Below are 22,857 nucleotides of genomic sequence, written 5' to 3'. Positions count from 1 at the left end.
TCAGATTGAAACAAGCAGAAAAAAAGATAAAAAAAAAAAAAAAAAAAAAAAAAAAAAGGAAACGCAAAACGCTATCAGAGAAGACTCCAAGAGTACGCGCGTATGGTTGTTTAGCACAGTTTCCAGAAATTCTGCCAGTAAAAGCCCGTCTCAAGAGTGAAAGAACGAACGTCCAAGAAGTTGTCCCGATCGCGAGTCTAGAAGAGGGCCACGCCAATGCTCGAAAGAAAAGAGTCCAGATCGCCATCCGACGCTCATCCCCACCGCCACTGCCACTGCCACTTGCTTGCTTGCTGTTCCTGACATGATTTGGCTTCTGCTGGTGCCAAACTTTGCCTGAACTCTGAGGCCGGCACGGTGGGTCGTTCTTGCTCTGATTTGGTGTTTTTGATACGCGGCCTGAGGAAGCAAATTAACAGATTCGCCATCCGCGGCTCTTGGCGCTTGGCATGCGGCTCCACCATCTCTTGGCTCGGATCCACCTTTGATCGGCCAATCAGCGCGCCGCGTCCAGATTCGTATGCAGGAGTCTAGACCTGCCCAGGCATAAAAATGGCTGTACACCCGATATATACATATATATATATATATACGAATATTTATACGTATATCATAACAGTCATTAGGAGGGAAATTAGCACAGATGATGGAGTTTACTTAGGTCCTGTCCTCCTCGTCTCCGAATTGTATCCGTTGCACTCGTTCGCTCCACTTCTCAGCCGAATGAAATAACTAGTCTGCAGGCTAGATGACGTTGATCTGTGCGCTTTGACTCCTCTCTCTCTCTCTCCCAAGAGCCCATCGTGGATTATCTGCCGCCTCAGTCAAACCATTCAATTCCCCGAGGTGTATGTGACGCATGTGATATGGGAATTGATCCACCTGTGAGTTATCTGTAGTCATTAAGGGATGCGGAAGAGATCGACAGGCTTCCCTCCACCCTTGCACTGTGTAGTCGAGACTTCTCTTCTCCACTCCATGGTGAGACAACTTGTCACTCCCCATTGAATCACATCTCTATATAGTTTTGGGGATCGGCTCGGAGATCCGTCAGCCAGTCGATGGCTACTCCGTAGACACGGCTAAGTTTGATGAGAAGTACCTAGTACGATGTATAATTGGAGCTCCATCAAAAAATCGGCAACGCATTGGGCGGTCTAGCAACACCTCCAACCACATTCAACGGCTTGCTAGTGAAGAAAAACGAAAAACGTCCACCTCTGTGCTGCGCCGCCAAATCCTCCAGATCAAAGAGTTCGCCGATGGGCATGCCAAACCCCGCGAGGAGCACGGGGCGAAGGAAAAAAAATCCTTGAGGCGCTGGTTGCATGTGCTTAGTCTTGTACACTAAAACCAATCGAGAGAATGATTGAAAATAACGAGAGGATTAGATCAGTGAATTACGCATAGCTTCGAATCCCGGTGAGTCGGTACAAACAGCCGCGATGCCACAATCCCATAACCATTCAGCAAACTCCTTTGAATTCTCGTTGCCGTAAATACAGCAGTGGATTGGCAGTCATCGTTTTCTCGAGCTCGTCACCCCGTTATAGCACACCCCATCTGCGTACCCGCAATGCCGGAACCCATCCCACTGCGAGCTCGTCTGCGTATTGAAATGAAGCGTATCATCCTATTAATGCCAAATCATTTAAATCAGTCCACACGAACACCACAAAGTAAGGCCGAAAGTGGAGGAGGACTTACATGCATAGCACCGTCTTCAATGGTATTAATCCGATGTTCCAACACGCTCCTAGACGACGGCGGCTTTCTCATCTGCTGCAGAGACCAATTCAAGCCCACGCGAACTCCGGTCTGAATTTCTTCTCTGGCTGCTGCTACCACCACCTTCCCGGTAAGATGGTTGAGCGTGCCGCGTTTATCGTGCTCGCCCCAGACGCCCCAAGCTGAGTGCGGCGGATGGTCAGGATTGAGGGGGAGGGCGCTAAAGGGGGGTGGTCTCCATGCTATCTATCTCTTCACGTAAGTCATGAAGGCAGAACTCGCTTGGTCACTCTCAGCCGTTCGTATGTACTGTGCAGTAAGCTTCAAGAGTTGCATCCTCCTAGTTACAGCGCGAGGGTCATCCGGGCCGAGAGAAATAATCACAACCTCGTGATTGGCAACGACAGAAACTTTCGTCAGTCGGATATTCTCTTCCCCGCGTTCGTCTAGCAACTTGGCGAAGGATACAGCCTGGAGTATATCAAAAATGCTGGAAAAGCGCCAAAAATCGAGTTGCGCGGAGGGACGGCCGATGACTAAAGGACCGTCTCTCTCTCCATGGGCCCCCGCAGAATATCCTCTGTTGGATCTGGGGAATATACAGGAATCCGGAGCAAGTCCGTCTAAAGACGTGTATACTACTATAAAAATGGCGCCTGCTCAGTGCGATCTACTCCAGGCCAGCCCACAGAGAGTCAGAAAAAAGACACATCAACTGCTTTCACAGTCGTGAAGAGTCTGAATTTCTAGAAAGAGGGGGGAAAAGCATGTTTTCGCATTTCCAGGGTAAAACCCTGACCACCGGCATCACCATTGCCTGTGGTGCCGGTTTCTGCCTGTTTGGTTACGACCAAGGCGTCTTTGGGGTGGATCCTCACCCACGACAACTTTCTGCAGACATTCAACAACCCAGACGCCACCATCCAGGGCCAGATTACGTCGACCTACTACCTCGGTGCCATCTTTGTCGCTGTGTTGTCGCGTTTCGTGGGCGACCGCCTCGGACGTCGTAGAGCCATTATGACCGGATGCACGCTCCTGACCATCGGCGGCATTCTGCAGGCCACCGCCAGCACGCTGCCTCATATGATGGTCGGCCGTATCGTTGGTGGGTTTGGTACAGGTCTCAACACTACAGCGATCCCCATGTGGCGGGTTGAGACGTGCAAACAGCCTCATCGCGGTCGCCTGGTCATCATGGAGCTGGTGCTGAACATTTTTGGGATTGCTGTGACTACTTGGATGAACTTTGGCTTCAGCGACTTTGCCACACAGTTCTGTCTCGTGGAGATTCCCGCTGGGATTCCACCGTACAAAAATATTAAAAAAAGGGTTCCCACATAGACAAGCAACAGTAAGTACCTAGGCAATCGCTTCCAATCGAATACAATGGTGATACAGATTCTCCATATGAATGATCACTACTGCAGTTTATTGCCTAGATAGGAGAAAGTCAAGGCTAGCATGTACCTAGGTAACAATCAATGTATATACACAACGGGTCCCCATTGTACGTACGCAATTACGCATGTAGTGCAAAGCACTATGAGATTATAGCAGCCACCCTTCATATTGTGTGTTACGACATTTGCATGTAGCCATGCATATATAAAAAGAAGTACCGAATGTTTAAATGTGAAGGGAGGGGCTGGTATTAAATCTAGAATGTCGTAAGCATTATAACTAACTGTTCGATTTTTAGAGCTATCTTGGACCATCGCACTATCTGACTGAACCTGAAGTGTAAACTTTTGTTACGACTCAGTTTAGAGAGAATTTGTCGCTGGAAGATTCTCTTGCCCTCCTCGGTCTCGACGCCAAAGCCGCTATAATATGCGAGGAAATCCTCCGTGTTATCGCGGGTCTTTGGCTCCGGTGGATTTCCGAAAATGTCTTGACAATGGCGGAGTCGCCGAAGACAGTCCTTGAACGAGTTTATGGTTGTTAAGAGTCTAGGATCTTGATCGTCGGATAGTCAGTATCTGGGATAATGATGTCCATTACGTGCATAGCGAGAAGCTGCAGAGCAAAGCCAACTTGACTGGCGTGTATTCCAAATTCTGCACCATGCTATAGATACTGGGCATGTCACTATTTACTTTGCAATAAAGCCATCAATGAACTTGGTAATCTGCTCCGCCAAAGCCTGAGGCTGGCTCACAAATGGCATGTGTCCGGTCTTAAAGTCTACAACTTCCCATTCGACCTTGGACTTCTCCAGCCACAAGTCCTGCAACGATGAAGGGTTACAACAGTCGTCCAGTGTCCGCACATACGCTCTCCTACCATCAAACGCACTCTCCGCCCAGGCTGGGGCAGTGGCGGGTGTTTCAAAAGCTTGGAGTCCATGTGGCTGCATTAGCTTAGTCAATTCTGGCTCAAGGGCACGGTCGCAGTCATTGTACAAAACCTCCATCGCCGGTTCGATGAGAGCAAGTCCCTGAGATGGCTGGAAAACCAGAAAAAAAAAAAAAGATCGTTAAAACTCTATGGTTATGATCGCGGTTGTTCTAGGTAGACCGTACCTTGTGGACTTTGATAAAAGGAGGGTAAGCGCCGCCTACAGCAGTCAAGAGAGATTCTCCATCAAGTGTAATATTGCCCGCCACGTAAATAAGGCCAATGACGCCAGTATCTTGACTTTGGGCTGTTCTGGTCCCCTTCGCAAGTTCTTTTGCTGCACCACCTGCAACAACACCTCCGTATGAGTGTGCGATGATGACGACATCTTTACCATATTCGTTCAAAAGAGGCAGTAATACGTTGTCGCGCAAGAAGGCAATATCCTGACGAGAGGACACTTTGGCCGGATCAGAAGGATTGCAACTAGGGTATGATCCTGGGTGTGTTGCGTATCCGGCTTTGGTCAGATACGGTAGCAATTTCTCGAAGCCTTGAGGTGTGCCAAAGGCACCTGGCACGACAACGATCACCGGGAGGTTCGCCGAAGACATAGTGAAGGTGAGTCTGGCTTGAAAACAGATTGCGACTTCGTTACGTTGAATATTATTGCTGAGAAGAAGCAGCTGAAAAGCAAGGATTACGTGAGGTATAATATGGATCGAAAAGAATCAGCCAATGAGAAGCCCTCCACGTGATCCAGAGCACGTTGGAAAAGGGGCTACAAATATCCCTAAGGGTATTAGGCTATGCCGACGTCAAGAGACACACGGAGAATATACTATTTGAACACCTTCTGTATTACTTTTATATGCACCTAGTTCTATACTGTATCTGCGGACTCTGATTGGGATTGTTTGCCGTTGAGCTATGGTGCATATATTAAACGTAAACAATCGCAGGAGAATAAAACTATTATTAGTACGAAACGACAGTGGGGCTGCTGAGGCACTAAAGTTCTGGAAGCGGAACTATCCGTGCAAAACAATTGATCAGAGTTTCGATTATGTGTTTTTCTCACCATAATTAGAAACGAGTAGGATGAGCGCCTACAGGGGATCACTACTGGTAAAGAAGATTTAGAGGTATGAAGTTGTTCATTGTTATTCTTGTTATGGGGGGATAATGGACTGGCTATATATATATATACATCTATGCGCACAGACCTACATCCCTATCGGAACAACACGGCCATCAGATACTCATCACACCGATCTGGCTTTATTCGGGCCCGGCTATAGACTGAACATGGAAAAGCGTCCTCAACTATGTGACAGGAATACATGGCTGACAAATTTGCCGATGTAATCGAATCGGAAAGAAAGCGCCCAAGTGCGCGGAGTGCATCAGGTCTCTATTTCACGATTCTCCTGTTCTTTTCCTAGCTATCATTAGACGCTTCTTGTTTTGTTGCTGGAGAAAACATCCCGTGTATTTGATGACCTTGCAAAGTCCAGTTCTGCCGGGCGCTGACTGGCTCTTCCGGGTGCAAGCTTGATGCGCTTTGCTCCACCTGATCTGCTGGTTTGGATATGCGCCAAGGCAATGAGGTGTTTGTGCAGAAGCTTTACGCAAATACATTTCAACATTACAGTACCATGGCCTATTTACACTGGCCGATTAGCATTTCCCGCCCCCTGGAAACGAAATTGAACATTCAGACGGTGAAATGTGCGCCTAAATGCGCTATAGAAACCCTCGCATGAAGTGCAAAAACATCCCTTATTGACAGTGATGATTGGGGCTGGGTTCAGCGGTAGTAGATCGTTTAAGAGACTCTGAAGGTCTCCTTGTTCAAAGTCTCCGTCCTCGTCAGTAAACTTGATAAGATCATGGTGGAAGAGAAGGTATGTTGGCAACTGAGGCTCGACGTGTGAAGCGGCACGAATATTTGGCGAAAGTCCGCGATACCTGCGCAACTCATCCGCTCTATTGGCCCACAGACTGTTGTCGAGGACGTTTGGCCAAGCGGGATAGGTATACCCACTCATTGCCGTCACTAATGGGTAATTTGGTCCCCGGTCAAGTTCTGCAAAGGCCTTGTAAGGATGTCCGCCCGGGACCAGAAGGATAGTTTTAGGTCTGTACAGCGCAAGATTTCCGTCTGCGGTACGCTGGAAGAATGATAAACCGCGCCGAGAAGGGTCTTCAGCTCCCGGTGAACGGCTGGGAACTTTGGACAATCGTCTCAAGTGGCTTTCGATTCTGGCTCGTTGGTTATCCGCATAGGCAGGTTCTTGGTAGTTGAGCCCTGCTCGCGACGCCCGCTCGCCCGCGTTGCGCTCGCAATCCATGGCCAGCTCCAACGCATTCATACCGTTCCCGTCGCGGGCTTGTACAGCAACACCTTGGGCCGTAAGGTATTGCACAATCTCGAATCGACCCCAGAGAGCGGCTTCCATAAGAGGTGTTCTGCCGTAATGGTTGCTATGCGTAATGGCTGCGCCTCGCTCGTGGAGCCATTTTACCGTTGCTAGTCCGTTTGCTAGTCCGTTCTCTTCGGTGACAGCAAGTAGCACGCCGCTGTCGCCTTTGTCGCTGAGTTGCGAAACAAAATCGTCCTCTGAATATGTCTCAAAAAGCTGTCGCAGCTCATTGATGTCCCTTCGTATGCATGCGGATATGTATACATCGCGGCGGTATTTGGAAGATGCGAAAAGCTCTTCCAAGATCTCCTCACTTGTTCGTTCCGGGAGAGGACGGCCACTGAGGGTTTCGTCACTAAGGTTCAGTCGTTCAGCCAGACCGACATCCTCACTTTCCTCGTCCCATACGGTATCTACCTCGTGAAGATGAACGATTGACGGAAGCAAGGATCGGTACGGCCGGCGCGGATCCAACTCGATCATCCTTCCAGCCAGATTCACTGTCACAAAGACGGAATGGACCCGGTCAAACTCCCACTCGTAACCGGCAGCTGCAGGATCGTATCTTGTGGAAACACGATCCGGTAATCGCCTCCAGCCATACCGCGGCAGTCACTCCACCTCCGTCCCCGAGGGAACCCGTGACCATGTATCTCCAGGCAATTATGGACATCTCACACAAATTCTTGTGCTGTTCCACGAAAAAACGAGAGCTTTCGGTACGGCTGCCATGGTTGAAAACTAGGCTTATTTGTAAAGATTGTATTCCAAGTCCGAGACCAAATTGTGGGGCAGAACTAAATAGTATTGTGATCATGCTTTTTTTTTTAGAATGAATGCATTTAGTGACTGAACTAGTAAGGTTTAGGAGACCTGATTGGATTTGCTTAATACAACATCGTTGCTTGAATAGGTTGAGTGGCGTCCATAGCAGATCAAAACTGGCAAATCATGTTGTTATGCCTTCCGAAGGCAGTTGGAAGGGAGAATTCCGTATATAAGTCATGGTTGTGTTTTCCCAGTGGAAATACGAAGCTTACTAACCCGGTCGTCAGGAGGCGGAGACTTGGAATCTTATGCTAAGCTTCAGAACTTCACTCGGGTCCATATCAAAGAAATATTGGCAAAAATATTTCATGGATCGCTCTGAAACTCTCAGGGGATGCGATAGCCCCCATGGTTGTTGAGCTAATATAGCTTGATGATCTAGCTGGTGAGTAATAGCTCCGCATCGTTACTGCCGTATAGTTTCAGAACCACCCTAACAGCCCCTGAAAGTTGGTGTCCGTAGAACTCCGACTTGACAAAGTCCTTCAGGAGCTCCGACTTGTAGAGCCCATCTGATTGTTTTGTAGCTTGAGTGAGCAGTGGCCATACATTATCGGGAAAATACTCCTCCTTGATGGAGTCCTGATGAATACTTTCCTGTACCTCTGACACAACCTGTTGATCCTCGTTAGCTAGATCTCTCGGAAACTTGCCCTGAGGTAGCAATTACCACCGCTTGCACGGTTAACACTGTTGTTGAGATGCCAGAAGGCTGATTGTTCGCGCGCAGACGCTGCAGTAATGCCAGTAACGTTGAGGTGAACATTGAATATCCACACCACTTAACACCCGGTCACATTCGTACTGGATCCTCACGTTGACATTCCCGGGAGAGATTGAAATATATACAACGAAGGCACTGTAGGTCGCATAAAATTAGACATTTGCACAGAAGGCCCTGCTATCTGGGCATCGTCGCTAGTCCTCTTCCTCTGTCGCTTCTCACGACTGTTAGAGCAGGAAAGGACATGATCATTGCTGAGTTTCGATGAAAACCGATCCTCGCAACAGCATATTAACCAGTCATCACCAAAAAAGGACCCCTTAATGGGGCTTCTGGTCATGCTCATTTTGTGTAAATAATTTTACATATTCCGCTGTCAGATCCAGAGGCTCGTCTGCCATATTGGTGGCTAGAGAGAAGTGAAGGAGGGACATGGAGTTGAGAGATTTGAAGGAGTTGTAATAAGGCGTTAAGAGTAAGCGAGGGGTTGGAAAAGGTGCTGTGATTAGAAAAGGAAAGTGCCCAACGGGCGTTGATATTAGAGAAGGGAACGGGCCCTAAAATATTGCCCTAGATTTAGTACAAAAGCGGCAAGTCACGTTACTAGTTTTTTGACCGATCAACAGCCATTTCGGGGGACCGCATGAAAAGTCACGTGATTCAGTAATAAGCGTAGACAATTAAATACTTGAGTCACCTGACTTGATAGCCTAGTTAATCAAAATCACATTACTAATAGGCACTAACCAATGATGTAGCAAAGGTCATATTAGTACAGTTCTTTTCAGCCAATCAAGAGTCAGGTTGACGCATTAGTCGGGTACGATCTTAATGAACCTTTCAGCGTATTTTTGACTTCGCGAAGTTCTCTGCTAACAACCCCATGAGCTCAATACAGCTCTCCAGCTTAGATGAGGAGAAGATAAAGTTGCCGGTTCAAGTGGACGGTGGGTCCCACGCCGGGGCCTCAGGCCAGGGGCGCGCCACCAGCGCCTATGATTGGCCAGGGCGCTACCAGACACGCACTAGCGCGGAAGCTATGGCCCGGTCGGCGCTGATTGGCTCGAATGCGTTCGTCCTAAACAAAACGCGAGCTTGTGCTGTCCGCATCGTCGACTTTGTGTCCTCGCTTGCTTGCTTGCTAGCTTGTCCAGGCTTCTTTTTGGTCACCATCTTCTTTTGTGTTTCTTGTTATTTTGCGTCCATCTCTCGACAGTCACAATGCGTGGTGAGGTGAGTTCGTCAGCTGCTCCCGAGTGCTATTCATGATTGTTTACACCTTGTTCCCCCACTCTCCATTCCCCTGAACCTCAACCAAAAACTTGTGACAGTTGATGAACATCACGAACAGCCACTACGTCTTTTGACTTTTAGAAATATGGCTATTAACGCACTGCCGCTCTCTTAGATTTGCCATCTTCACATCGGCCAGGCTGGTACTCAGCTGGGTAACAGCGCCTGGGAGCTGTACGTCGTCTCACCGCCATTCTTCCCTTCCACTCTCCGACGGCGAATTGTGAACTTATACGGGAAAAACCCTTTCATTTTTGCAGGTACCTTCTTGAGCACGGTCTCAAGGCTGATGGCCAGATTGACCCCGAGGCCGCTGAGAAAATTGGAGACCCTGGTTCTTATGACACTTTTTTCAATGAGACCAGCGGCGGCAAATATGTGCCTCGTTCTATCTTCGTCGACTTGGATCCTTCTGTATGTGCAATGGGACTGGATATTTTCACATAAAACAAAAGGGAAACCATCTCAGTACTAACGTGCGCAGCCCATCGATGAAATCCGCACGGGTGACTACCGCTCGCTCTTCCACCCTGAGATGCTGATTAACGGCAAGGAGGATGCTGCCAACAACTGTATGCTCTTGGATTTTACAAAGGATTTGCAAAATAAACAAGACTAATTCGCCCATTTTTAGATGCTCGTGGTCACTACACTATTGGAAAGGAGTTGGTCGACAAGGTCATCGACCGCATTCGTCGTGTTACCGGTATGTCCTGATAGCATCTCATGATCGGGATTCTGGCTAAGAGAAGATATAGACAACTGCTCTTCCCTCCAGGGTTTCCTGATTTTCCACTCTTTCGGCGGTGGTACTGGATCTGGTTTCGGTGCCCTGTTGCTGGAGCGTCTTGCTACCGACTACGCAAAGAAGTGCAAGCTCGAGTTCTCCGTCTACCCATCTCCTCGTGTCTCGACCGCCGTCGTTGAGCCATACAACGCCGTCCTTTCCACCCACAGCACCATTGAGAACTCCGACTGCACCTTTTTGGTGGACAACGAAGCTGTCTACGACATTTGCCGTCGCAACTTGGACATCCCTCGCCCCGGCTACGAGCACTTGAACCGCCTGATTGCCCAAGTCGTCAGCTCCATCACCTCTTCTCTTCGCTTCGACGGTGCCCTCAACGTTGATCTGAACGAGTTCCAGACCAACTTGGTGCCATACCCTCGTATTCACTACCCTCTCATCTCCTACGCCCCTGTGGTCTCCAGCAACCGCAGCTCCCACGAAAGCTTCAAGGTCAACGACCTCACCTTCCAGTGCTTCGAACCCAACAACCAGATGGTTGTCTGCGACCCTCGCAACGGCAAGTACATGGCTGTTGCTCTCCTCTACCGCGGTGATGTTATGCCTCGTGACTGCAATGCCGCAATTGCCTCCGTCAAGGCCAAGGCTTCCTTCAACCTGGTCGAATGGTGCCCTACCGGCTTCAAGCTCGGCATCAACTACCAGAAGCCACAGAGCGTCCCCGGCGGCGAATTGGCAGCCGTCGACCGCTCCGTCAGCATGTTGTCCAACACCACCGCCATCGCCGAAGCTTGGAACCGTCTCGACCACAAGTTCGACCTCATGTACTCCAAGCGTGCTTTCGTGCACTGGTACGTTGGTGAGGGTATGGAGGAGGGTGAATTCTCCGAGGCCCGTGAGGACTTGGCTGCTCTCGAGAAGGACTACGAGGAGGTTGCTAGCGATGGCATTGAAGGCGACCTCGAGGAAGAGGCCGAGTACTAGAGGACTGACTGCACATAACAACACCCTCTGTACACTCTTTTCTGTCTGTCTAGTAGATTAGATGAACCGATAGAAATCAGGTGTCGTACATATTTAATAACGAGCTTCGATATTCGACTGAACAATAAGGTTTCAATCCCAAGAATTAGTTCGTTCACTACCTAAAGAAAATGACCTCCTAACTCCTGACTATATCTAAACCAGCTGAAGGAAGCAATCACTCTAAAAAAACAGCCTATACGTATGAACGCCAATCAAAAAAAAAAAAAAATAAAAATAAAAATAAAAATAAAAATAAAAATCAATCCATCTCGCGCATCAAATTCAGCACCCTCTCATACGTCCACATGGTCACCGCACTCGCCGGCGCAGCCTTGAACAAACTAACCGTCAACCCGCGATACAGCCCACGCACTCCCTGAGTCCTCAAAATAACCGCAATCGTGCGCACAACCCCCTGATACTCCGGGATATTAGTATGCACATATCGCGCGCGATGCGGACCCTGCACCTGCAACCTCTTCCGCACAAGATCCAGCGGGAAAACGCCCGTCTTCGCAATTACGCTCGCCAGAACCCCGGCCGCCGCATCGCCGGATCCAAACGGCAGCCACGCGCCTAGTAGCTGGCCACCACCGAGTGGTAACCGGAGCGTCTCGTAGGTAGCAAAAAAGAGGCCCATATACGGCACGATCTGGGCGACGGCCGCCGAGCAACCGCGGAAATACCCGCGTGGCCCCTCGGTGCGGTATATGTCTCGGATTGAGGACAGGATGGACGTGTATATCCTTTCGTTCCCCTGGGCGGCGAACCGTGTGCGTAGCAGGTCGAGAGGGTATGTGCACGAGGTTGCGATGCCGCCGGCGACGGCGCCCGAGACGAATGACTCGGCGGCTTGGGGTAGACGGTGCGGCAGTTCTTCGAGGAACTGGTTTGTTGTTCGGTAGGCTGCGAATTGGAGGCCGCCGTAGCAGACGTACATTAGTTCGGCGGAGATGTTTCCTTTCCATAGGCCCTGATGGGGACGGTTAGCGGGTTTGAACTTTCACCGAAGCTCTTATAAACATACTGATATTCCCTCTTCTCTGGCGATGGAGCGCATCGTCCGGATTGTCCCCTTGTAAATTGGGCCCTTGATGCCATGGTGTGAGAGAGGATCAGAAAGCGAATGGATCTGGAGCTGAAGGCGGATTTTGACGACATCAAGAGGCGCGACGCAGAATCTTGGATTGGACACGTATATGTCAGTTCTGATCTATTCTGACGAGCTTTCTTTCTCTCTCTAATGCCTCACCTCGATACTAGTCCAGCTATACCTCCTGCGACGACAACCTGCTTCTTCGTGCCTTCATCTTTCAGGCGCTCACCTCCGGCAGACATGCATTCAGCAACTGAAAGGCAAGCCGGAAAATAATGCTGGTGGAATTTATAACAATAGGAACGGAAGAGGATGAGCGCGCGAGATGCACAGAGAGAAAGAGATTTTGATAAGAAAGTAACTCCGAAATTCATGCAGCTCGGGTCAATTGATAAGCTTAAAGCTTGTATTGTATCGGTACAGTATGTATTGTATGTATTGTACTGTAACATTATCCCCGCTGCAGCTCTTCCTCTATAAGTCAGTCAAACACCATGTGCAGTTCTCGCGGATTGTTTCTTCGCTCATCATGGGCTTCTGCCGCAGCAAGGAGAATAGTCGCTCCCCCGGTGTCAAGATCATGTCCCCTCTGGGTGTCGAAGAGGGGATACTCCCATACTAACCCCCCACCTCCGCAGCATACAGCAACTGGAACTGCAACAGACGCTTTCAAGGGCCTTGTTAAAGACGTTGGTCGAGAGAAGGCCGTGCTCAGACTTCCTCGTACGGAGATGAACGAACTGGATGAACGGACTGTAGATGTTCATTACATCCAGCTGCGCGATGGCTGTCAATGTCCCCGCTGCGTTGACCCTCAGACAAAACAACGGTTCTTCCGCACAAGCGAAATCCCCGAGGACATAGCACCGCGTGAAATGAAATGGGTAGACGACTCCGAGAGCAACCGGCAGAAAGTGCTAGAAATATCGTGGAACAAGAACCTCGCCGGTCACGACATCGACAAGACGCATGTGACAAGGCTGACTGCCGACGACATCAACTACCCCCCTGCTTACTTCCACCAGAGAACCGTAGCTGCTGCCGGAAAACCCAGACTGCACTGGGACAAGAATGACATGGAACTGGCCCAGCATTGGATCAGCTACCAAGACTACATGGAGAACGACGGTCTACTCATGAATGCACTGCACAACCTGTCCCTCTACGGCCTCCTGTTTGTGCACGACATCCCCGACTCGCGAGACATGGTCGAGAACCTAGCAACGCGCATGGGGCCGTTACGCAATACCTTTTACGGCGCAACATGGGACGTCCGACATGACCCCCAGGCCAAAAACGTTGCGTATACAAACAAAAACCTGGGATTCCACATGGACCTGTTATACGTGCAGAATCCGCCGGGATTTCAACTGCTGCATTGCCTGCGCAACTCATGCGAAGGCGGCGAGTCTCTATTCGTAGATGCCTTTGGCGCAGCAGCAGATCTCGACGCAAAATCGTGGCAAACACTGGCGACTTTCGAGGTTCCCTATCACTATGATCACAGCCATCAATACTACAGAATGACTCGGCCGGTTCTCGAGTCTTTTGCTGGGAACAATCTTAGTTACGTCAATTACTCCCCTCCCTTCCAAGGACCATTCCACATCAATTCCGGCGAGGCGATTAGCTGGACTGATAGAATGAAAGAGTTCATATCTGCCGTTATACAATTTGAGAACAGGATCCACGATCCCTCGCGCATTTTTGAACTCAAATTAAAGCCAGGACAGTGCGTCATTTTCGAGAACCGTAGGGTACTACATGCTCGCCGGGCTTTTGATACCACCGCTGGAGAAAGATGGCTTGCTGGGGCGTATGTTGATGAAGATGCTGTGCATAGTAGAATCTTCACTTTGAAGCGGAATAGTGGGTTATTTCGGGGGGTTACGTCTAGTTGATTTTCTTGCTTGGAAAATGATCTACTCTTATTATACCCCTGATGTACCAGGCCCCTCGAAATGTATGATTTATGTTTACTAGTATATACACCTCTAAGATTATTACCGAATATTGTCGTTTAATAAGGCGAAATACTGCTCAAAAACAAACTAGGCTTGTCATTTAATTTCATGTACAGCTATTCTAAAAAAGGCGTTGGGGTATATATTTTGTTCATTTTTTTCGTCTTTCCCAAAACACGAAAATATCCAATCTACGCTGTAGCCGCCGAAGGCCGTTGGACGGCATAACCTTTCAAGAAATCAGGATCTGCGCTAAGTTCCTCTTTGACCTGTAGAAAGCATTATTAGTCTCATATGGGGGAAGAAAGAAAAGGGAAGAGATAAAATTCTTACAATGTCCAATCCCCCTACAAGCTCACCCTGAACCCACAACTGAGGGAATGTAGGCCAGTCAGCAAACTCTTTCAGGCCTTGACGCACGTCTTCATCTGCGAGAATATTGAAGAACCCATATTTAACGCCATTCTCGCGCAGAATTCCCACGAGTTGGCGACTAAAGCCGCACTGAGGCGAGCTGGGGGTGCCCTTCATGAAAAGCATAACAGGAGCGGCTTTGACGAGTTCGGCCAGACGTGCAAACAATGCTTCCTTGGTTTCCTCGGCCGACACAGCTGGGGGCGCGGGTGCTGGTACCGCCGCGGACGTGGACGTGCCCGCTGGGTTTTCTGTTGCTGCACCGGAGGTCACTGGCTCGCGTGGCGTCGCATTCAAGATTGGAGGGATGGTTGGTTTCGAGCCCGGCACAGCAGACGTGGATGCCGAGCCTTGACCGGCGTGGCGCTCGATAGCGTCGCGGACCTTGATGGCATCGCTGCCGCTAATGGACTCGAGAACCTTCTTGTTACGGATGAGAACCAGGAAAGGCACTGCAGTCACATCGTATTCCTCTGATATATCCGGGAGTTCTTCTGCATTAACACTGACGAAGGAGACTGTGGGTGGTGATGTGACCGGGTATCCTCCGGCAAGAGTGTTGAGGATGGTGCGCATTTGCGTACATGGTGCCGCCCAGGGAGTGTGGAATGAAAGCACGAGAAGCGTCGAAGGAGGAAGGGAGGATAGATGCTCGCTGAATGCAGACTCGGAGGTGATTTCTTGAAGAGACGACATTTTTGCGGTGGTTATGGTGGCGTGTAGTCTTCGTGTGCTGCGGGGGGGTAGTTTGGCACAGCGGGGCCTGGCAGGAGGCGAAGAAGATGGTAAGATAATGTACGGAGTACGGGGATAGCACAAGGAACGAGACCGGCGAATTTGAGTTGCGTGTTCGACGTTGCAAGCGTGCAGTCAAAAATATGAAGCTGGCGCAGAGCGGTTGGAGGAGGAGTTTAGAGGGTATTCCCCGCGCTGCTGCGAAAGGCAATCGGGGCCCGGAAAAGATTTCTTACGGGGTTGACGCCATCCAGGCCAAACGATTACTTACTCACGGAACAGTCAAGATTACTGATCCATGCATTCAGTTAGTTGTTGTCATGGTGGCTGTGCTGCTAACTAGTTAACTAAGTTACTTGCTTACGTTTCTCCCTGACCAACAGCCTACAGCAAGCTAGTCGTCTAGTCCTGCAGCTGCTGGAGTCTGCGCCGCGAGTAAAAATTGCGCGAGTTATCAATCTTATAAGATGGAGCGGTACGGCTGATACGCGGTGCTAAGGATGAATGTGCAGTGGAACGTTGTGAATTTGCGTAAATCAGCGTATTGCTTGTAATTTATGCGGAACTAGGAATAACAGATTGACCGAGGCAGAGCTCCAGCCAATCAGCGCGCGTGGCATTACAACCAATCACGTGCCGGCGATGGCATCCTTCCAAATTTGTCGACTCTGAATTTCTCCGCAAGCAGAGGTACTCCAACTCGTCCTTACTATTGAGATGGACAACTAGCGAGCTGGTGACTTGAGGGAACGCCCTCATATTGACATACAAACACGAATTTTTTACCTGCCAGAGGCCCAGTCCTACGTCATGGCAAAGCGCAAGCGTGAGGCCGATGACTACGCCGATCCCGTGATGTCTCCCTCTGGCGAGAACAGATTTGGGGTTGGCCAGACGCTGTCGCTACTACAAGAATCAGCATCCTCGTCTGCCGCCACCGCCACCGAAGAAGAGCCGACAGCGAAGGTGGACACAGTCAAGCCCAGCGGGTCGAAAAAGCGTCGTAGGGGCGACAATGGCGAGAAGACAAAATACCCGACCTTGACGTATGTTGAGGGGAGGTTACAATCCTCCATTCGAATTGCCGACCTACAGAGCTTATTGCTGTACTGCTTTGCAGACGGGATCGCACCGCAATGGATTTCGGTGAAGCATTCTGGCCATGTAAGGAAAGTCGTAGTCCTTATGGTGCCGGGATTGGAAATTGGCATGTTCGACGGCTCGGTTCCTCTAGGCGACGAGGCTGCTGCCGCCGCCGTTGAACCAGCAGTGAAAAAGGAGCCGACAGAAACAGAAGAAATCCAGGCAGAAAACGAGGACTTTGAGCGCTGGAAAAACGGTCTTCCGCTGGCAGATAAATCCCATCGTTTCAATCCTCAAAGCCTATCTCGAGAACGGTTGCCGAAACCTCTTCAAGAACTGGCCGATATGTTTCCGCACATCTGGCCTGTAAAGGCACCTGGTGACAAGAAGTATAACAAGGTCCATTCGCCGCTGCAAGCCATTTTACTGTCGCAATTGCCAAAAGCACAAGAGGAAAACAGGACCAAGGGTCCTCGTCCTACTAGGGTTGACAAATCCTTCGTTTCGAAACGAACGCCCATTACTGCATTTATGGCCCCGAAATGGGAATTACGAGAGAACGACTATATTTTACATCCTGTCTACTTTGACACTGAAGCAGAGCAGGCGGCAGAGCTCAGGGCTCGTCAGCGAGCCGGCGCTTCAGCAGAACACGGTTGGGTAGACTCAAATGTCCAATCACTAGCTGAAGGGGAATCTCCCGAGTCCGAGATTCAAAAAGGAAGCGTAACTGCTGGCCGAGAAGTTTTGGCTCTAGACTGCGAGATGTGTATTACCGAAGGTGGGAAATCAGAACTCACCCGTATCAGTATGGTCCGGTGGGATGGGGAGGTGATTCTGGATGAATTGGTTAAACCAGACCTACCCATCATCAACTACTTGACTCAATTTTCCGGCATTACGAAGGAAATGCTCGACCCCGTCACCACCACCCTCGCCGATATTCAGAAAAAGCTTTTGGAAATCCTCACCCCTCGCACCGTCCTAGTCGGACATTCTCTAAACTCCGACCTCAATGCCCTCAAATTAACACACCCCTTCATCATCGATACAGCAATCATCTACCCTCACCCACGCGGACCTCCATTAAAGAGCTCACTCAAATGGCTCTGCCAGAAATACCTCGGCAAAGAAATCCAAAAGGGCCAAACCGGCCACGACTCCATCGAAGACGCCCGAGCCGTGCTCGACCTTGTGAAGCAAAAATGCGAAAAGGGCGAGCGATGGGGCACCTCCGACGCGAATAACGAGAGCATATTCCGCCGACTCGGACGATCAGTCAAATCCGGAAAATCCGATGGCCGAACCGGCGCCATCGTTGACTGGGGCAGCCCCGAACGAGGATTCGGAGCCCAGGCCACCGTCGCCATTGGCTGCGACAATGACGACCAAGTCGTCGACGGCGTCAGTCTGGCCGTACGTGGTAGTGGTGGTAATGATGGCAATAATGACTCCCCTGCAAATCGCAACATACCCGTTGACGGAGTCGATTTTGCCTGGGCACGCCTCAGAGAACTCGAGGTTGTCCGAGGCTGGTGTAATCGTCGACCAGACCCCAACAACGCAAATGTGTCAACTGCCATTGTTCCTCCTCCCGAAGAGACGACTCCGACCGTGTCCGACATGACCAGCGAGACTACCTCGCCATCGTCTTCACTAGCATCTACCGTCACAACTACAGTGCATAATATCAAACGAATCTACGACTCTCTGCCTTCATGTACGCTTTTCATCGTGTACTCTGGCACCGGTGACCCGCGAGAGGTTTCCCGGTTGCATGCCATGCATAAACTGTATCGGGAAGAATATAACAACTCGCGGAAGAAGTGGGATGAATTAACTGTCAGATGGACCGATAAAGAGGAGCAAATGTTGAAAAAGGCCTGCGAGAGAGCCAGAGAAGGTTGTGGGTTTATGTGTGTCAAGTAAAAATAGTGACTTGGGTATTCGCTAGACATGTAAATATATATATATATATATATATATAAAGAAGCGAACGAGTTTTATGAGAAGACGAGGCTTGTTCAGTTTTGGACAATACTTAATGTTTATATTTCTAAAAAAGTATTTAAATAATACCTATCTATCCGTCATCCATCGCTTCTTCCCTCTCCATCGCTGTCTTTGCTAACAAATCTCTAGCGGCAAGCTTGGCTTGATATTGTAGGCTTTCGTCGTCAGGTTCCGGTCCCAAGTTCTGATTACCCTTCTGTGTGATGAGTTCGTGCTCATTGACGACGCTTTCAGGAGTCAGCTCCGCTACATTCACAGCCACCTCAAATCCGGCCGGCCGGCTTGGGTTTTGGACCGTTAAATTGTCTCGTGACTTAGCTGCCTCTTGAGATTTTCTCGCGCGTCGGGTTACTCTCGATGAGGCTGACGGCGCCCTTGAAGTCGCCTGCGACGTAGACCCCGACGGAGAAGCCCTGGATCTAGCCCGGCGTGGTCTTCCCCTAGGGCGCGGATTTTCAGATGTAGTGGCCGCGTCCGCCGCTTTGGACTGGTTATCCTCTGTGCCTGTGTCAGCTCCGTTCGTGTTCGACAATGCCTGCTCAGTCGATGGGGTACGAGGCTCCTCGGTCGGAAGCGCCTGTTGAGATTTCCGCCGACCCAAAGGCCTCCCTCTCTTCCTCTCCTTGACGGGTTGGCTGGTACTAGCGCCGCTCCCACTGGTGGGACTCTCTATCTCTTCGGTCCTGGTAAGTCTTAGTCGTTTCGTAGCGGGTTCTCCAGAGCCTCTTCGAGACCTAGACACAAATCCAGGACCTGGGACTTGTTCTTGTGCTGCGACTGCTGGAGACGCTGGGGGATTATTCGCAGCCGGCTTGAGAGGTACCTTGACAGGAGCCATTGAAGATGGATTTATCTCATGATCCGTTGTATGGTCCATGATTTCGTTGTCTTCTTCGAATGTATCCGCGATTGGAATTTGCGTGGCGGCAACCGGCAAACCGCTTGTTCCAGCTTCAGCCAAGAAGGCCGGACTCTGGACTTGAGGAAGAGCCTTTAGTTCTGGGACTTGCGGACCCAAGGTGTTGGTACCCGCTTGATGTTCTTGAAGACACTTGTTCCTCCATTTCAATGAATCATTCTCCAGCTTGAGTTTCTCAATCTCGTCTGATTTCGATTGTAGCTCCTTCAATACTGTCCTAAGCATATCCATGGCCTCATCACCGTGATACTCTTGACTGCGAGTCGAGGGTGTTGTAGTATTCAACTCTAGCCTGAGAGCTTTGAATGACTGTTTGAGGTCGGACATGGTATCGTGCAACTCCTCAACAGAGCTTGAGATTCTGCTCAGACTGGCACCTTGATTTAATAAAGTCTGACTGAGCGCAGTTTCACGACGACCCGTGGAAAAGGAAGGGCTGCCTTCTGCGTCGGTCTGTGCGACAGGTTGTTCGACTGCTTCCAGAAGCCACGATAATGAGCCCCCAACGAATAATGGATGCGACTCTTTCATTGTTATGATCTCCCTAAAGGACACTTTGGATAATTTCCAGAACACCTTTGCTCTGGTAACGTTAGCCAGAGCAGGACACAGGGAAAAGAGATATCCTCAAAACGTACTCTGTCTCTAGGTGGACTAAACCACCGAGTTTCTGGCGACAGAGTCTGCACACAATGTCCTGAACCGTGCGACCGCGGACAAATTCCAGTTCGGACGAGTGCGGGATTTGTTTCTTCTCGGGGGAAACATTGATTCGGTTCATGTCAATGCTGACCCATCCTGTTAATGTCGAGTAGGTGTCGGATAGCTTCGCCCACTCGTTCTCGCATGCTGCCACCGAGCTCGAACACCGGGCACACTGACAAAGTATAGACGGTCGGCTCAGATGAGAGAGATCCATGATGACAGTTGATACGGAGCGAGAGTCGCCATCCGTTGACGCACAGCAGGATAGCAGAGCACCGGTGCTCTGCGACTATGAAGAGGGGGCGTGGATGGAATAAAAAACAAGGAAAATGGGTAAGTCACCGACTGGCGCGAGAGTGACAGCGCATGCCGCGGAGGGAGCCGCAGGCGGTGAGATTTTGCCAAGGCCTGTGGACTCGATTGAGGCTAGTGCGCGATAAGCTTCTACAGGCTCCAGAGACAGCCCCGCGAGGACGGCCTCTTTATACTGGTTTCATGAGGGGGGTTCCAAGTAGATTACATACGGCCTGATTATCCATGAGAAACGTATCGCGTCTTTTCCGCCATATCAATTGCTCACAGTTTGGCCGCATTGCCACTAAGAGTATCACCTTGCGTACATTCACAATGGCCGCCACAGCTCCGAACTCCGCCAGCGGAGGGGATGGCAAGACAAACTCCTGGCAGGGCCTGGGAGCAGCTGAATTTGACCTGAGAAGTCAGTTTACTCAGGAAAGAATTGCGTTGAGGACAGATAGCTAATGCGCATCATAAACACAGGCGACACGATGACAAAGCCAACCTCATCTATGCTGGAGGCGATTACGCAGACCACCCTTCTCGACGATGTTTTCAACGAAGACCCAACGACGAACTCATTGCAGCAATACGTGGCGGAGCGCACTAAACATGAGGCCGGCCTCCTGGTCATGTCTGGCACTATGGGAAATCAAGTTGCTATTCGCACCCATTTGTCTCAGCCTCCGTACTCAGTTCTGTGCGATCACCGCTCTCACATCCTTCGGTATGAGGCCGGAGGCGTCAGTATGTGGACAGGGGCTACAGTCCACGGCTTAGTACCTAAAAACGGCCGACACCTTACCCTCGAGGATCTTCAGGCCAAGTACGTTCCCGCGATAAACGACCATTATTGCCCAACCAGGTTGATTAGCTTGGAGAATACACTTGATGGAATGGTGATGCCTCTGAGTGAAACCAAAAGGATTGTCGAGTGGGCACATGCCAACGACGTGAAGGTACACCTGGACGGAGCTAGGTTGTGGGAAGCTGTCGTGTCTGGCGCAGGCAGTTTGGATGAATACACAAGTTTGTTCGATAGCATCAGCCTGTGCTTCTCCAAGGGCCTTGGAGCACCAATCGGTAGCATTATAGTTGGCTCAAAGGCATTCATTGACAGAGCGCGGTGGTTTCGCAAGTCAATTGGCGGTGGAACACGTCAAGCTGGGGTGATATCAGCTGCTGCCAGAGTCGCTGTGGAAGAAACCTTCGGCCCAGATCCTAACGGAGAGGGCGGTAAGCTCAGGGATACTCATGTCAAGGCCAAACGAGTTGCAGAAATGTGGACTTCCAAGGGAGGGAAACTGGCCAATCCCGTGGAAACAAATATGGTATGGCTGGATCTTGTTGCCTCTGGTGTTGGACCCAATGACATGGGAGAAATCGGTAAGGAGAAGGGCTTGTGTCTTCTTGGAAACAGAATAATCATTCACTACCGTAAGTGCACGCATATGCTTGTGGGAGTCATTAGAACGTCGAAAGGAATGGTTTGCTAATGACCAGCAGAGGTTTCTGAGGAAGCTCTACGCCGCCTCGACGAGGTCTTCAAGGTAGCTCTGAGTGGTAAGTTTGAGCTAAGTAGCGATGGCAGTAAGCCATATGGCATGAGGTAGGGAGGTGAGTGAGGTGAGATAGTTCCTTAGGTAGACAATGAATGAGACAGAGAGTCGAGGTTGAATTAGGAAGCTGCCAGGCAGAAAGAGCCGCGGCAAGGACCCACATGGCCCAAAGGAACAAGCCCGGCGGTTGGCCCGCAGCAGACGTAGGCACTAGCCAATCAGAGTGTAGCACAATCATAGTTTCCCCGCTAGGATGGCAGGCCTTATTTCTCAGGCCCCATAACTTGGTATTGCCTGAAAGCCCGGAACGGATAAACAATAATGATGACAGAGCAAACAAGGCTGGGAGCCTGAGGCTTTCTTTTGCATACTGTCTGTCAACAGCTCCAAGGCTTAATCAAAGCAGATACCGCCTTTTGGCTCTCTTGTCCTCAACCGTTTCTCGGACGACGACAGCGACCCTGCCAGACAGCCACTCCCGCCGCCTTCATCCATCTCGGAGTCACTATCCAGGCTGGGGACGCTGCTCTCGTGGACGGCTGGCAGGGAAGTTTCGCAAGACGAGCGAGCTTGAAGGTTCCTTCCACGTACGTCCCCTGAATGCATTTATTACAGGGAAGGATTTGCTGTGATATTGTGTTAACAGCCATGCGTAACAGTGTACCGATTCAATGGCGTTTTAGTTCGTCGTAACATTTCCCAACCGTCCCTATTCTTATCCTTTCGAACATTAGACGACAAAGCTCCAGAGACGAATTGGCGAGGCCCTCCATATTTTTTTTTTTGGGAATTATTGGAATTGGAGGACTGTGCCGTTCAAATATTTCAAGCGGTCGTTCTTGGCGTGGACTATATAAAGCTTTGTACAGGGAAAAGAAATTGGATCCAGGGTCTGTTCATTCAATTTTGGTCGACAAATGATATTACTGGCACCTGTTTTACGTCCTTTGCCAGTGCTT

The 22,857-nt window shown here is 50.1% G+C and overlaps 10 protein-coding genes across 10 annotated transcripts, besides 1 other annotated feature; 5 read left to right on the top strand and 5 right to left on the bottom strand.

Moving 5' to 3' along the window:
- Positions 1-2,495: 2,495 nt before the first annotated feature.
- On the top strand, positions 2,496-3,072 carry UA08_05998 (hypothetical protein; the record flags this gene model as incomplete). The annotated part of the gene is made up of 2 exons (XM_020268533.1): positions 2,496-2,594; positions 2,626-3,072. The coding sequence occupies 2 exons, from the start codon at positions 2,496-2,498 to the stop codon at positions 3,070-3,072; spliced, it is 546 nt and encodes a 181-aa protein (XP_020118719.1).
- A 751-nt stretch (positions 3,073-3,823) lies between these two features.
- UA08_05997 (hypothetical protein) lies at positions 3,824-4,682 on the bottom strand (the record flags this gene model as incomplete). The annotated part of the gene is made up of 2 exons (XM_020268522.1): positions 3,824-4,177; positions 4,254-4,682. 2 exons carry the CDS (start codon positions 4,680-4,682, stop codon positions 3,824-3,826), a joined length of 783 nt encoding a protein of 260 aa, XP_020118468.1.
- A 1,053-nt stretch (positions 4,683-5,735) lies between these two features.
- UA08_05996 (hypothetical protein) lies at positions 5,736-7,226 on the bottom strand (the record flags this gene model as incomplete). The annotated part of the gene is made up of 2 exons (XM_020268511.1): positions 5,736-7,045; positions 7,175-7,226. The coding sequence occupies 2 exons, from the start codon at positions 7,224-7,226 to the stop codon at positions 5,736-5,738; spliced, it is 1,362 nt and encodes a 453-aa protein (XP_020118742.1).
- A 1,103-nt stretch (positions 7,227-8,329) lies between these two features.
- Positions 8,330-8,422: a repeat region (Identified by RepeatMasker using a combination of RepBase library and repeat library created with RepeatScout).
- An 845-nt stretch (positions 8,423-9,267) lies between these two features.
- Positions 9,268-11,071, top strand: UA08_05995 (Tubulin alpha-2 chain; the record flags this gene model as incomplete). The annotated part of the gene is made up of 6 exons (XM_020268500.1): positions 9,268-9,279; positions 9,455-9,513; positions 9,600-9,753; positions 9,824-9,911; positions 9,974-10,045; positions 10,098-11,071. The coding sequence occupies 6 exons, from the start codon at positions 9,268-9,270 to the stop codon at positions 11,069-11,071; spliced, it is 1,359 nt and encodes a 452-aa protein (XP_020118830.1).
- A 301-nt stretch (positions 11,072-11,372) lies between these two features.
- UA08_05994 (Mitochondrial thiamine pyrophosphate carrier 1) lies at positions 11,373-12,451 on the bottom strand (the record flags this gene model as incomplete). The annotated part of the gene is made up of 3 exons (XM_020268489.1): positions 11,373-12,086; positions 12,141-12,294; positions 12,366-12,451. 3 exons carry the CDS (start codon positions 12,449-12,451, stop codon positions 11,373-11,375), a joined length of 954 nt encoding a protein of 317 aa, XP_020118610.1.
- A 252-nt stretch (positions 12,452-12,703) lies between these two features.
- Positions 12,704-14,110, top strand: UA08_05993 (hypothetical protein; the record flags this gene model as incomplete). Its single annotated transcript, XM_020268478.1, has 1 exon — positions 12,704-14,110. One exon carries the CDS (start codon positions 12,704-12,706, stop codon positions 14,108-14,110), a length of 1,407 nt encoding a protein of 468 aa, XP_020118609.1.
- A 254-nt stretch (positions 14,111-14,364) lies between these two features.
- Positions 14,365-15,283, bottom strand: UA08_05992 (hypothetical protein; the record flags this gene model as incomplete). Its single annotated transcript, XM_020268466.1, has 2 exons — positions 14,365-14,442; positions 14,507-15,283. 2 exons carry the CDS (start codon positions 15,281-15,283, stop codon positions 14,365-14,367), a joined length of 855 nt encoding a protein of 284 aa, XP_020118584.1.
- Positions 15,284-16,132: 849 nt separating this feature from the next.
- UA08_05991 (hypothetical protein) lies at positions 16,133-18,334 on the top strand (the record flags this gene model as incomplete). Its single annotated transcript, XM_020268455.1, has 1 exon — positions 16,133-18,334. One exon carries the CDS (start codon positions 16,133-16,135, stop codon positions 18,332-18,334), a length of 2,202 nt encoding a protein of 733 aa, XP_020118583.1.
- A 154-nt stretch (positions 18,335-18,488) lies between these two features.
- UA08_05990 (hypothetical protein) lies at positions 18,489-20,256 on the bottom strand (the record flags this gene model as incomplete). Its single annotated transcript, XM_020268444.1, has 2 exons — positions 18,489-19,920; positions 19,976-20,256. The coding sequence occupies 2 exons, from the start codon at positions 20,254-20,256 to the stop codon at positions 18,489-18,491; spliced, it is 1,713 nt and encodes a 570-aa protein (XP_020118580.1).
- A 413-nt stretch (positions 20,257-20,669) lies between these two features.
- UA08_05989 (hypothetical protein) lies at positions 20,670-22,498 on the top strand (the record flags this gene model as incomplete). Its single annotated transcript, XM_020268433.1, has 5 exons — positions 20,670-20,760; positions 20,823-21,776; positions 21,846-21,902; positions 21,949-21,956; positions 22,283-22,498. 5 exons carry the CDS (start codon positions 20,670-20,672, stop codon positions 22,496-22,498), a joined length of 1,326 nt encoding a protein of 441 aa, XP_020118579.1.
- Positions 22,499-22,857: the final 359 nt, after the last annotated feature.

This window comes from Talaromyces atroroseus (genome assembly GCF_001907595.1).
Source record: "Talaromyces atroroseus strain IBT 11181 chromosome Unknown scaffold_8, whole genome shotgun sequence".
NCBI classification, from domain to species: domain Eukaryota; kingdom Fungi; phylum Ascomycota; class Eurotiomycetes; order Eurotiales; family Trichocomaceae; genus Talaromyces; species Talaromyces atroroseus.
The sequence above is the reverse complement of the archived record's forward strand: the minus strand, read 5'-3'. Positions and strand labels throughout refer to the sequence as shown.